The sequence below is a fragment of the Crocodylus porosus genome, unplaced genomic scaffold, assembly GCF_001723895.1.
Source record: "Crocodylus porosus isolate Cpor-Errol unplaced genomic scaffold, CroPor_comp1, whole genome shotgun sequence".
Lineage (NCBI taxonomy): Eukaryota > Metazoa > Chordata > Crocodylia > Crocodylidae > Crocodylus > Crocodylus porosus.
In genome coordinates this window covers 52,042,097-52,057,354 of record NW_017728943.1, presented here as the reverse complement: position 1 = coordinate 52,057,354, position 15,258 = coordinate 52,042,097, and the positions used below count along the sequence as shown (strand labels likewise).

The window sequence follows — 15,258 nt, the reverse complement described above, 5'->3', positions numbered from 1 at the left end:
ACAACTTGGAATGGATTTGAGGCAAATTGTGCCAGCAGGAATGCCGAGATCGGAAAAGCGGTTCAGCAGGAATTCCGAGACATAGTAAGCATGCCAAAAAAAAAAAAAAAAAAAGAGAAATCTGGTATGAGACCAGCAGTACAAAAAAAAAAATTGTGTACGAGTACCTGGATAATACACCCGTTTTGCAGTAGTGCAACTTTTAAAGTTTCATATTGTTGACTGTCAATAGTCCACACAGTTAAGACTCCACATTTCAACATGTTGAATACATGTTGTTCCTTCACTTGACCAACTCCACCTAACTTTAGATGTGCAGAAGGGCTTAAATATCCAGAGTAAGCCACATGCAACATTTGTTACTTCGATCAATTTTCCAAAAATCAGAACAATGACAGGAAGATAAAGGGAGAAGAAACATGAAGGAATGGAGTTCTAATTACTATACATGCATATTCTTTTGACAGTAAGGGAAAAACCTTTTACAGATAAGTTACAAACAGAGAAAAGGCAAATAAACAATTTTGTACAAGAAATTTAACACATTCTGTACAATGTCTTCACTTTGCTGTCATCATTTGTACAAACTCTGCAAAGAAAAAAAAAGCTGTATAAGTACTTTGCAGTGTTAGGACCCTTAGGCAAAAGATTTCTTAGTTACAAAGTGACCACAAGTTTGTGAAATTTTATTTTAGATCTGTGCCAGTAAAGGAACCTTTACACTAATCTCCCCAGCACCACAGGTATAGTTCTATGGTCAACTTGGAAGAGTAAGTCCCGGAACATTTAAAAGACTAACTTGCTTCTCAGTCCAGGTACAGTTTACACTGAACTGCATCCATGTCACAGCAGTTTTCCACGCATTTCTTCAGGATGACCTCTAAAAGGCAGAGAACCCCCACACCCAACTACCATAAGCTCAAAAGCCTGTTCTGTACAGAAGTATTTTAAAGTCAAATCAGATGGAATAGGAATAAGTGCCAGTGGGGGCATCCTGGAGCACTGAAAGATATAGAATGCATGTTCTTCTCACCAAGTTAGCCACTGGAACAGCACAGGAAGGGGACCTACTCTCAAAAACAGCTGTTCTTTGAGTCTCAGAGTAGGGAAGGAGAAAGCATCTTCAATTTCATGAGCTTTTTCTATTAGCCAGGTTTTAGAACTCCCCATTTCAGACCCCTTAAGGAGGGGTAGCTGTGAGTAAAGGAACAAATACTAGCACTCCAAATTGGTGCTTAGACTGAAAGTGTACACAGGAAGTGTTGCTTAGTTACAACTTTAAAGACTTGCTCTGCAAGTAGAAACTTTCTACAGGAGCCACTCCAGTACCAACTGTACTACATCTGAAAAGTGACCATTAGAATAGGTATTATTTGTGCTTCATTCTGTATATTTCAAATTCTTGGACAGGAGCGCTAACTTATTTATGCTTTTACTGAAAGGGGGAAAAAAAAAAAAAAAGAAGAGAATTTTGGCTTATTTGCAGCAAGTGTATTATATCAAAGTTAAATGGCATCTCAATCTAAAGCTTAAGGTTTAAAAATTTAAGCCAAACAATAGTATACCAAGCTAGAATGAATTGGGGTGGTATTTAAGATCTTCAAGTATTTTCACACTACCACCAAGAAGAGGCAGAAAAGGCATTTAGGATTCAATATTGACATGTGAATTAAAAAAAAAAAAAAAGGGACAGGAATTGAGGAAACCAGTTGCTACTTAATTCAAGTGAAAAGGTGACAGGATAATACTATAAGTATGGTTTAAGCTGTATTAAAAACACAAAACAAAAAAAAAAAAACAAAAAAAAACACCACAACTACAAAACAAGGGCCTGCTTCTTCTCTACAGAAGATTACTAGACCTCACAGGTTGCAAGAATTGAATCTTTAGTTAAAGAAGGTTATTACCTGCTGGCATTCCCTTATCTATTCCCCTCCCAAAGTAAATAGCTTTTGTTAAAGCATAGTTCAAATGCAATACATCAATCCTTTTGATTCAACTAGTTTGCTTGTATCACACAAGTAAGCTTGCCAAAATAAGCAAAGCTCAAGTCCTTAAAAAACACACCCCAAAACTACAACCTTAAAATGCCACTACAGGTCCACTACCACCATTTATTCTACCCTAGAAGCACAAAAGCCTTGTTTAAAAAAAGTGGAGAGACAGCTATGATGGGAGCCTAGGAGCTGGTAACTTTTGAATACCACTCCCAAGCTATACAATTTCATTAAGCTGATATTTTCAGAATGTTTGGGATGGAAACTGACTCCCCACACCCCAAGAGGATTAATGTTTTTGCAGTAAAGCTTACCTTCATAGTTTACTTGACCATCACCATCAATATCTGCTTCCCTAATCATTTCATCAACTTCTTCATCTGTTAACTTCTCTCCAAGATTTGTCATCACATGGCGAAGTTCTGCAGCACTAATATATCCATTCCCATCCTAGAGTAACAAGTTAAAGAGGCATTTAAGAATTGGTTACTAGGCTGAGTGACCCTTATGTACAGCATCTGAGTATTTAGGAATAAAAGGAAGCAGGAACAGCTTTGAATTGCTCTCTCAGAGCCATTATGTGTATGGACCATACCATGTATTTTTTGATCATATCAATCATGTTTGGACCAAGGAAGTAGTGAAGAGCCAAAACTAGGGAGGGAAGAATAGAAGAGGAGGATAGGAAAAAAACTGAGTGGGGGGAAAAAAGGTCTGTTTTGAATTTAAAGGCCCCATTAAGAATTAATGTGGTTTTTTTTTTTTTTTTTTGTTTGTGTGTGGTTTTTTGTTGTTGTTTTTTTTTAAAGTGTAGCAGAAAAGTCAGCAAGGCGCATGAGATGAAGCTAGAAGATATACTGGGGGGGCAGCAAAGAAGAGAAGGTTAGTATACATCTGTCTGTTCAGGTACAAACAAATGCTTATTGTAGGGGCAGGCAATTTTGGGCAGAGGGCCATTTGCTGAGTTTTGGCAAGCCATTGAGGGCCACATGACAGGCAGCCAGGGGTAGATAAATATTACATTTTTTAGGGGCCCCGGGAGCTGGACAGAATGGCCTGGCAGGTTGCATCTGGCCTGCAGGCCACATTTTGCCTGCCCCTGGCTTTTTGCAACATGGACTTCAAATTTTGGGTTTTGTTTGTTTTTTAAAAAAGGAGAAAAGATATCCAATCCGGGGACCCAAGTACAGCAACACCCCTCTCAGCCATCCTAGGTATTGGACTGCTATCATTTAGGTTAACATCCAACCCTCAATTTACAACATAGATGGATGGTCCAAACGATACTACAAACAGAAGTTCCAGATAACTAAAAATATAGTTTCCACTAGACTAAACATGCCACACAGTGAGAGTCTAGTCAGCCCCTCAAGCCGTGTACAACATTTTACCTTATCAAACACACGGAATGCTTCTCTAATTTCTTCTTCACTGTCTGTATCTTTCATTTTTCTTGCCATCATTGTCAGAAACTCTGGAAAGTCAATGGTGCCATTGCCTATGAGAAAGTGGGATAATTATTAAGTCACTGAAAATAAACTTGTTTTTACCAATCAGCTGCTACCTAGAAACCTTACCATCAGCATCTACTTCATTGATCATATCCTGCAATTCAGCTTCTGTTGGGTTTTGACCAAGTGACCTCATCACTGTTCCCAATTCCTTTGTTGTTATAGTACCATCACCATCCTTGTCAAATAGTGAAAAAGCTTCTTTGAATTCTGTTTGACCAGGGAAAAAAAACAAACAAACAAACCAAGAAGTGTTATTTCAACAAACTATGAACTTAAATTTGAGTCATAAAAGTTCAAAAAGGAAAAACAACTTAACTTTTAAGTTAAAACAGCTATGAATTCTTGTTTTGTTAGGCAAATTATTGGTTGCCTGGTATAAAACAAATACTAAAACACTTGCCCTGGAGCCCTATTCTTTGGTGAAAAGCAGTCTAGAAGACGTGGATGTAGACAAAGGGGGTGGAAAGGGAGGTGTCAATCAGCTTGATTCACCAAACACTTGTATGAAGGTTAGAAGTAGATCATAAAATATAAAAATTTTACACTGCAATTTTCATCTGGAACTGAAGTCTTGAAATATATGAATGGCAGGTATTCATCTCATGCGGATATAGTATTCCAAGTACAATAAAAGTACACTCAGAAGTTGTGGTAAGAGTAGATAAAACACCTTCCAGTTCTCAAGATAAGTCACAGAATAAATATGGTAAAAAAGTCCAAAAGTATTTTTCTATGAAGTCTCACCCTCAATTTTCTAGGTTTTGTTTTGTTTAAACTATGTAGTATTAAGCGGCATTATGCAGACCATGTCTACATGAGATGCTTCAAGCACAGCAGACATTCTACTGCACATTAGCACAGCAGGCAAAACCAGTGCTAATGCACAGTAGAATTAAGTCTACTGAATATTAGTGTAAGAAATAAATAAGTAATAAAAAACAAAAAAGCACCAGTGCTAGCATGCAGTAGCACCAACTATAGTTCATTGGTATTACAGGTACTAAAAGCTTGATAAGCCATAATTATGGAGCATTAAGGAACATGTAGACAGTGCCCACTGTCGCTTAACCTAGTCTAGTTCTCCATCTGCTGATCAAGCAATTAGTGACATACTTGAAAGGCCAAAAAGTCCCACTCACAAAAGGTTTTAAAAACAGACATGTAGCTCATTATTATAATGATATGAACAAGTAACCATTAAAATACTGTTTAGCCATGTACCACACTTAAATTCTCAAAAGCACCAAGATAAATCCACTAAGTATGATAAAAAAAAAACAACAACTCATAAAAATTGAAGTGTTTAATGTTTAGAACAATCTTAACAGAAAGAGTTTCCAAATAGAAAAATGGGGTGTATGGAACTGAGGCTTTATTAGCAGTCTCTTCCTATACTGCTCTGACTCTGTAGTTATCAACTAGTAAGCCCAGGTGGGTTTGAAAGGGCTGATTCAAGGAGGTTAGCCAAGCCTCCCCACAAATAGCCTTGTGGCTCCTAGCAGCCCTGTCTTATTCTCACAACAATCCCTTGACAACAGTAATAAGCAGAGGTAGCTAGCTATCCCTGCTCTGGGGCTGGCATGCATTACTGTGCTATGCATGGCAAGAAAATCATGAGGCAGGCCAAATTTGGGACTAAAGCTGGAGAATCTGCTCTAGATCTAAAAACCCAAAATACATTTCTAAATCATGGTAAAGCCATGCTGAACCAACACCCTCAAAGATTGGAGGGACAAAAATTCTGGTGGGTGACATCTTTTACAGTACCTGCCTCAGACCTTATCTCCTGAGGAACAGGAAGATACCAAACAGCTTGCCTAGATCCACCCTAGCAGTACCAGTTAAAAAGAGAGTCACCCATAAGAATTTACCCTTTTCATGCATCCCCCAGATTGTAATGGCAACATCACCTCAACACTTCCAGAAGGAAAAAGGAATCTTGATGATAGCCTTTTTCTACATTTAAAGTAACCAAAAAAACCCCAAAAACAAAACCAAACCACTCAGGAATTACTGACACTTGGCAAAACTGTGGGATAGTTTATATTCAGCTTCCACGTACTCAGTTCTTAATTTTTCATTACAATTAGCAATGGAGCAATCCATCAGAATTGAATAATACAACCATGACCATTTCTAGACAATTTTGGATAATCTTCATTTTGGTGAGTGGGCTATCCAAGGTAAAACACTGACCAGCCAAAGCTGTGGCAAGAATCAGTTTGGAGAGACTGGATATTTGCTGCTACTTCATAAGCCAAATGTACAGGGCAATAATACCTTCAAGTACTGACACAAAATAGGCAAGTTCTTATAATATCCCTTTATGGAAGTACATACAACCCATTTAGCTGTATTCCAAAAATGTTTGCCTTTAACAAGAGACAAGTGATCTAAACTCATATTTTAGGCTGATTTCAATTAATAATTCCCAATTTTGAAGCTTGGCAACCAAATTCAGAGAATTCTGCTAATTAAGCATACTTGCATGATTAATTTACGAGAGTCCATTACCTCTTGCTGCAGGTCTGAAAGCAAATTTTTCAGCAACTAATTGTTTCTCCAAAATTAGTAAAATCAGCTAGCACTGAAGCCTATGAATGGTTAGGAAAACAAACAGCTTTCAAGAGGTAGATTTTCTCTGAATCAATTATCATCCAGACCCAAGTCAGGTGTAGGCATGACAAGATGCTATTCTCCATCCAAGGCCATTAAAGTCTCATTTTGCATGCTGAATAAGAGGCAACATAATACTTACATTACCATCTGCATCAAGTGCAAAGTAGTAAAGTACATTTAAAATGCAAGTTTAAGTTTAAAGCATCAACAGAAAGTTGCAAGGAGCATAGTCCTTCCCCTATCAAAAACTACCTCTACTGCATCACTAGTCAAACTTTTTCTATGATACAGAAGAGCCCAAATGTGTAAAGGTGAATACTACTCTAGCAACAACTTAAGAATAATCTTGCATTTGTGTGATACTTCAGAAGCCAAGGAGTAAACACCACCATCTTCCCTAGATCTTTTACCAGCAGAAGCTGTGCAAGTAGCCTCAGGTGAAAGAGTACACCCAAGTAAGATCAGTCCAAGGGCAACTAAAAAAAGGCAGTCAACTACAGCAGAAGCCACAAAGGAAAACCTTGACACCTCTGGTAGAAGAGAACACATTCTTGCTGACTACAGCTACACAACTGCTTTGGCAAACCAACTTGATGCAAACTGGAGTTTTCATTTGCCATTTTTAAAACTTATTGATTTCAATTTGTTACCATTATATCCAAGGGAAGAGTTCAGTTAACTAATCCAAAGCACCATGGCAACCAGACTGAGACTCATCTTCAATTCACACAGGGCAGAGACCATAAAAATCTTTTGGTAATCCGGGAGGGGGGAGTCCTCAGAACTACTTTTGAGAGATTATTCCAAAATGTAAGAGTTCCCTGAAAGTGGCTTAAGCAATGATCCATGACAACTGCAAGATACAAGCAGACTTTATGAACAACTATGTTGTCCAGAAGACCAGGTCTGTTGCATCCAGCCTTGAAATGCTCCAAAGCAAGGTTTGATTTTTCAGTGTTTCCTCAAGTTATTTTGCTGCCATTTTTCAATAACCTCCAGTGGGAGTGGACAACTGAGATTAGAAGCAGATGCATTCAGTTGTCAGGCCTTTGCTCAAGAGACTGTTCTAAAGGATCACCTGGAGACATGCTATCAGTTTAATGCCATATTGGAAGAATTCACTAAAAAAAGGACACTGCCTAAAAAACTGCAGGAGCCAAAAAGAATGGTTCTTCCTCACATGCAGTAAGCCTATCATTTCTAAGAGTTAAAAAAAGCAGAAAGTGGTCTACTACTTTTATTGTTCTGATCCCATTCTCCCCCAGAACAAAAGCCATCTTCAAGTCTCTAAAATTTTACATTGGTCTACTCCCCAGATCAGATTCTCAATTAATACTTCATTTTTCAGTACTTTCAGCTTCAACTGTAATCCTAAAAAAAGATCAAACATTATCTGGAGTCTTTTCATGTGCAACACTGCAGTCACCACAAGTGAAGGCCACATGGATTCCCTAAGCAATTACCAAGTCAGAAGATTCCAACATGGACTTCAGATGTTTTCCTGAAGCAAGTAACCACTAGTTTTTGTACAATTATGATAAATTCCAAAATACTGTCATGCATTCAAGGAACTCAGACTGATCCTTGCCACTACCTCTTCAACCTTCTTTCACTAAGGTGTCACAAGGACATACATGGGTGAAATCACAGGAGATCAAGTTCAAGACAAGTGTCAGTCAACTGGCCTTCTGCACAGTAATCCTCCAATGGCCAGCAATAAAAATACTGGATTTAAAGTTCCATTCTTTTAAGTCTTAAGCTCCTTGTAAGAGTCTAGTTGTCATGGCAGCCAAAGACTATGAGGTAGTATAACTGTATGCATACTAAATTCCAGACATACTCTTTAAGACAACTGTCAGAATTCCAACAACTCAAGCAGCAGCCAATCCTAGTTTTATGCCCATCCTGCAAATTTAGGCATAAATCCATTTTCTGACAAGAAGCCTCTACTTGAGAGTTAGGCAGTCAATTGCCTCTTGCCATTTCTCCTTCAATCATGGTGAACCCCAAGCTCAGCTGAGGAAAAAAAAAAGATATAGGACAAAAAGCCACCCCAAAACAAAACTTATCATTCCCTGGTCTCATCCAGGTTCATGTCATGGAGTCAGTCATCAAGTCAGGATCAATTCCAGGGGAAGGGGGAAAGGGGGTAACTTAATTAATCACTGTTTTACTTGAAGTATCTCAGTATAAAAAAAGTTCAGTCCCTCTGGTAAACTGATGAAAAAACAGGCAAGTTGATGAAAGGAGGTTTGAAGAATGCAAGAGGCATTTGGATTTTCACATCTGGCTTCCCAATCGGATTTGCTTAGCAGCTATCAACTTTGCAACTTCAAGTAGATTTTCATTTTCCACATCACCTAAAGGAGGTTCCTATAAAAAGAAGGCATCAGTTCTGATGAACCATAAGACAAAACAGAATTCAGTAGATTCCTTGCATTGGCTCCCAAATGGTAGGGAAAAAAAATAAATAAATCAAAATTTGTTGAACAAGCCAACATATTAAGTCAGATCTTTCTTACTCATAATGGATGCAAAATACCCTAGCCAAATACATACTTCTTAAGGGCAATTTTCCTACCAGACCCTACCATTATTTACTTCAGGAGTTCCAGGATATTGAAAGAGAACATGCCCTGGCACTTGCTGACTGTGTAGCATAAACCCAGACCATCAGATAAGTACTTCTGGAAGCTTTTCTTCCTCAATCTCCACAAATTTTAGACAGCCATTTCTCCTGTCTTTCACTTATGCAAGAACTGTATTGGTGTCCAGAGGATTTTCAGTGGCTCCTCACGGTGTATCAGTCCCACATGAAAGACCAGGTTTCTCATGTCAAGTACATCCATGAGGAAGTATTCTAATGTGATGTGGGTCAACAGTCCTGGCAGGCATGCCCAAAATGAACCCCACACTCCCCAAGCACTACTAATCCCCTTCCCCTGGGCCAATCTGCTGTGCTGCTTCCTGCTGGGTCTGCCACCACACTGCTAGTCCTGTCCTGAATCTGCTGCATGGTACACAAAGGCAGCCCCTGCCACTTGTGGCATTAATGCTTCAGGTTGGCTACCTCGGCTGTAGTGCCCTGAACATAGTATTCAAAACACTATGACAGATGTCAAAGTGTTAAATGCACAAACTGGAAAAAAAAAAAAAAAAAATCTAGCTACCAAGATTATCCAAGTTGGTCCATTTGAATCAACTAAGCATTATTTGAAGGATCTCACCAGATTTGACAAGTCCCAAATCTGAAAAGATCCAAAAGCTTTATTTATTTTTCAGTAAGGCTATCAACATGCATCTTGGGCCTAAAATAAGGTCAGATATTGAACCTCTTGCATATACTTAGGTCCACAGTACTGAAGCAACCCAACCTTAAAGAGATGAATACTTAAGTATAAAATTAAAAAAGGTAATAAAAATAAATCAATGGGACTGAAGTCTTTTTTTTTTTTTTTGCCAGAACAAAATACACACAACCTGAAAGCTTTTCTTTAGCTTAGACCTTGAAGCATCCAAATATGAAAACCCAACAGCATGTTTATTTTATTGATGTAATACCATTCTACAGGTCCAAAAAAAAAAAAAAAAGCCCAACTTTAGAAATAAAAGAATAAATTCACCTCTTAGCCAAAAGTTACATACAAGGCTCTCTAGCAATTCTTCAAATTGAAAAATGTTCTTAAAAAAAAACACAAACAAACAAACACAAAACAAAAAAGTTTCCTCTCTAAAGCAGTGGTCTCCAAACTTTGACTGCACACCCCTATCAGTAAAAAATTTGAGCACACCCCCCTATAAATATAAATATTTTCTTAAAAATTATAAAAAAAAAAAACACATGACTGCCTGACATATAGACCAAGTGAGGGTGCCAGTGTCAATCCCTACATTAAGTATTAGTAAAGCTTAATTTCTCCCTCTTTTTTTTGGATAAAAATAAAAAAAGAAGTTTGACTATTTTCTTCCCACATCCCAATGGATTATCTTGCGCACCCCCTGGGGTGGGTGCACCCCACTTTGGAGCCCACTGTTTTAAAAGACACCCCCAGAAGGTGTCAGATATACTTCACAAGACAGTTGCAGGCATAACATTCATTTCCTTTCACTGTGAGTTTGATGCTTGAAGAGCAATAATACACAAATATCAGCCACCTTCATGCATATTATTCTAGTAAAAAAAACAAAAAAAAACAAAAAACTACACACCACAAATGAGAGAGTACCATTTTATACAAGTCACAACCTGGTCATCTCAAAAATAGTCTTTATTTGACTTACTTCTAGACAGGATTCCTTATATTAGTTTAATAGCATGACTCAGTCAAACAAACAAACAAAAACCCCACTACAACCCCCCTGCCTCGCAACACTAACTAGTTAAACTGCAACTCAAGATTCAAGTTCTATAAAAATCGCCAAGACATTATACCAAAGACAGCCAAAAACCAAAGAGTTCTGCTATGTGTTCTGCAAGTTAGCCTTTCTTGGACTGACAAATAAAGAGGTAACTGAAGTCTGTTAGACCTTCACACTATTAGTAAAGCAGATTTCTCTGTTTGGTCACTTGAGCTAAATGCCCTATGTACTTTTTGCAAGCTCACTGAGCCATATATACATTGTAAAGTCTTTAGAAAAAGGCCATCTCACTCTGCCACAAGTCTACTTTGAAAAGCTTTAGAGCAATTTAGCAATACCTCTCACAAATCTGAGGCTATGATATCAATACACAAAACAAGTTAGGATGGTAACCTCCCTACCCCTGTCTGTTTATATTAATACTGGAATTATAAGCAGCTTGTATGCAATGTTATTTTAGTGAAAAACCAAGCTTCAGGTTCTGCTTCACATACTTAAGAGATGACTTTTCTGTTTATACTAGATAAAAGATTTAAGTTACTCAGTTGCTAAAATGATCTATCATATTTATGTTTGATATTAAGATCAAATGACACTGCCAATACAATGTTTACCTGCATAGATGCAACCTTACCTGCAATCTGCTCTTCTGTCAGTTGATCAGCCTGTAATATAAAGAAAAACAGTATTACTGTTCAGCAAGACATTAGGGAATGAATTAAAAATTTATGCCTCAATTGCTTCTGCAGGTATTTCAAGGTAGTTTCTCTTTGGTGCTTATTTTGGATTTCCTACTTAATCCCAAAGATAAAGATGCTTTTTTAAAGTTTGGTAACCTCTTTGCTAGGAAGTTACAACACATACATACCTCAATTATTAAGAGAGCTTGCTACCAATAGTTTCCTGAGCTGATCTAGGTCATCTAATACCTAGCCAAGTTAAAATATGAAGCAGTTATCAAGAACCTACATCCAACTACATTCCCCCGAGCTTCAGTTCCCTTAACCTGGTGTTAAAAAGCAAACATACAAGCACAACTACAGTAACAAGTCCTTACCTACATGCAGCATCTTTAATCTGTCCTGTGTTCTCCTGCAAGTTTCAGATTCAAACTAAAGCCTATTTTGAAGGGAAACCCAAGCACCAAAATGGCCCCATACAAAGTTGCTCTATTTTATGTATTGTGTGACCTTAACTTTTCAGGCATGATTTAAACACAGTGGTTTTCAACCTGTGGTCCATGGACTCCTTGGGGTCTGCAGACTATGCCCAAGGGATCCATGAAAGATGACTACTCAAAAGTACGTGGACACCCACACTTACAATTTAAAGGGGTCCACAAATGAATAGGTTGAAAACTGCTGATCTAAGACCCAAACACAACACTGCCAATGATAGTCAATATAGAAAACTGATTAAGAAAAATGTTTAAAATGTAATACCATTTCAAGTTTTTGGCTGACTATACAGCAGCTGAAGTTCAGTAGCTAAATGCAACTGAAGTTTGAAAGATACAAGTACATATTTGTTGGCACCTTAAAACCACAAACCAAAACACCCACCCTGTACTTAAGAAAAAAAAAAAAAGTGCAGTTTCTGGAAGACCTCCCTCAATTTTCAAGCTCAGGTCACCTTCAAACAAACTTCAGCTGCTTGGCTCTTGCAAAAAAATAAAACCAGAAAAGACAAACTTCATTAAAATTCAACTGACAGAAAACAAACCTGAATGATCATAGAGAAGCCTTAAGTAAGAGCCCATTGCATGGACAGCTAGAAACAATGCCTAGAAGCAACTGCTTTTCTATCCCCTTATTAGTAAAGCAACTGATTATAACGTGGATCAGTAAAACTGAACTGTCTTGACAGAAAGGACTACATACAGCTTCATCTTGCTGACAATGTTGTCTGACTTTTTTGGTTTCTTAAAGCCAAAAATTCATTTTGCTCCAGCACAGAAATCTGTTTAGGCAAGAATAAGATTCACTTCATCTATTGTGGAAAAGGGAATAAAGAAAAATGTACAAGATGCAATTTAAGGTACGGGGAGAAAGAAATAAGAAAACTTACTTTGGGCTTTTTGGGGGGGGAGGGGGGGGAGAAAGGGTTGTTTGTGTAGTTTGTCTGTCTTTTTTAAAAGATGGACAACTCTATACAAGAACTACATATTGCATTAAAGTTAATAACTTACTTGGCACTTCAGAAAGCTGGGTTTTACATAAATACAGAAGGGGAATCTACCTACAAACGCGAATACAAGTTCAATATCTGAAACAAAAGCTAAAAAACAGCTGCTAGTTGCACGCAACTGAAAGATAAATGCAACACACTGTATGGACTTGGGATTAAGCACACACTAGTCCAGAATTTACTGCAAACAGTTGCAGAATAGGCCAGGCAGTATTCACTGGTAAAATAGCAGGGATGCTGCTTTGCTACCCATCCCAGCTAACAGTGGTCAAGCTCTTCCTAGCATGCTAGCCAGTTTGGTCAGATTCAGTCATACAATGCTACAAAGCTTTTTTCAAGTTTTGACATTTGAGTGTAGTGCCAGTTAGCTGAGATCAGATATTTTGTTTGCCTGGGGAGTATCACCTAGCGCAGAGCAGTGCCAAACAAATCCTATCCTCCTAGCTACTGCCCCAGCAGTTCAAGTGGAATAAAAACAGAAGCATTCCATTTGCACAGAATGATTTATAACCTACAGCTTTCAGTGTTTAAACCTGATTCACTTAAACCTACAGTTAAGAAAAAAAAAAAAAAAAAGAAGAAGTTCTACTTACTGTTATGGAAGTCATACATTTGTTAAACTTAATAAAAAAAAGTCTCCAAGTTAATCAATCAGTCTGTTTAAAAAACAAAACAAAAAAACCCTTCCTTTCTGACAACCCATGGCACATCAATAGATCACTATCCAGGTATTTTATCTTATTTGCTAGTATTGAGGGCCATGCCATGGGCACAGGGTTTGGAATCAGCTAGGCTACTGAAGCTTCAGATGCATGACAATGAGAGATAACAAATAATGCAGTGGAATTGTACTGGAGGTGGGGCAGGACTGAACAAACACCATCTGTACCCTGCAGAGCAGGGCTCTGCAGGGACTGCTGCGCAACAGCAATGGAGGGCGGGGTCAGCAAAACTGCTGGTAAGTGGCTTCACCAGTCACTTCTACCCGATGCAGTTGAAAGGCATACAGCAGATGTTACTTCAGCCCTGAAGCTCAAGTAGCAGCTACAAAAGGCTACATTTCCTTAATGGCCTTAAGAAAAGCCCTCCTCTCAGCATCTGATCTGGTTGCTCATGTGTACACTGATGTGCATTATCAAAGGTCTGCATCCTGACAACTTTCAGAAACATCTGCTTAGATCTTCCAGAACATACAGCCAAGCATCTGCCAGTTTCGTAGCTATTTGACTTGCTGGTAACTAGCTTTATGATGTTCTGATTCTAAGGGGGGGGGGAGGAAGAAGAGAATCAAGGGCAGTATTATTATAATAATAATAGTCTTTTAAAAAGGTTATCATCATTGGCTAACTGCCTGTAGAACTCGAAGGACACACACCAGTTTTAAATGCTATGATGAAAAGCCTCTTGTGAATTTCTAGTGTACTAGAAATTCACATAATATTATTTGTTCAATTTCCCCCCAAAACTAGCCTGCATCACCAAACTGCATTTTTTTTTTTTGTAGGCACAATTAGGGCTCTGGTTTGGCATGCTACCTGTTATCAGGGGATGAAGACAGCAACCAGAGAACTCGCAGCAAGAGATAATGGAGTTACCAGTTTGCTCCTACACCTTAGGAACATGCAGCCTCTACAGGCAGAGCTGCATAAGTCAAGACCTTCAACTACTCAGCAGTTATAGCAGAGGACTTTAAACAGTTCAAAGTCTATTTCAGAGCAGGAAGCAGAGTTGAACAAAATCAGCCAGCACCAGAAGCAATGCCATTCTGTTCCAGAACTTGGTGCACTTAACAGGTGCAAGTCCCTAATGCCAAATGTGGGCAGCTCTGCTGCCCTGAACATCAGCACTACAAGTCAGATACTGCTACTCAGAACTAGGGTTACATGTACCACAGTTCACGTACTCTGTGCAAAGTCATTTTAGCCCATATTAAAGAACTTAGCAAGTTTAGCGATGCCTCCTAGACACACCCATCTCTAGATACAGCTTGCTCAAGACCTGCAGACCGCTCTATTTTGTTTCCTAGAGAAAGGCAGATGCTAGTGACAAGACTAAGTAGCACAAGTCCCTCTGCAGCAATACAGAAAGCTTATATCCGATCTGCAAGGCCAGTGTTACACAGCTGACCAAATACGCAAGGATGTATCATAAGTCAGCAAAGTAAGGGTGCCAACCATTTCCTACCCATCGAAAGAGAAGGCTATCACTACATACAGGAATCAAGGCATATATAGATTAACCAGAATGCTTTCACCACCACCAAAATAAACACCAAGTACTTTCTGGAACCACCTACAAAATTAAGAGCCTCCTCAATACAGATATTGGTACCCTTTTCACCATCCCCCACCCTTTTTTGAAATGAACCTGCAGCTCTGCTGGAAACATTTGTTTATGCGGCTCCAAGCTTTCCCAAAAGAGGAACCTCCTTCATGCAAATCGAGTGCAGATGTTACCTTTACTTTGCCCTAAGTTTGTGAGCAACTGGGGCTGAAGCCCTCATGGAAATGCAGCAAAATCCTTCCACAGGGTGAAGAAGAAAAAAAATAAGACAGACAGACAATAATGAAAATAATGTATGA

At 38.5% G+C, this 15,258-nt stretch overlaps 1 protein-coding gene across 1 annotated transcript in view; it reads right to left on the bottom strand.

Annotated features, from left to right (window-relative positions):
* Nucleotides 1-122: 122 nt before the first annotated feature.
* CALM2 (calmodulin 2) overlaps nucleotides 123-15,258 on the bottom strand; it is a 15,640-nt gene continuing 504 nt past the window's right edge. Inside the window, exons 2-6 of the mRNA XM_019549350.1 lie at nucleotides 11,124-11,154; nucleotides 3,575-3,718; nucleotides 3,389-3,495; nucleotides 2,312-2,447; nucleotides 123-589 (exon numbers count right to left, since the gene is read on the bottom strand). Coding sequence (XP_019404895.1) covers nucleotides 561-589; nucleotides 2,312-2,447; nucleotides 3,389-3,495; nucleotides 3,575-3,718; nucleotides 11,124-11,154 — 447 coding nt within the window. The 3' untranslated portion in view covers nucleotides 123-560. The remainder of the gene's footprint in view (nucleotides 590-2,311; nucleotides 2,448-3,388; nucleotides 3,496-3,574; nucleotides 3,719-11,123; nucleotides 11,155-15,258) is intronic.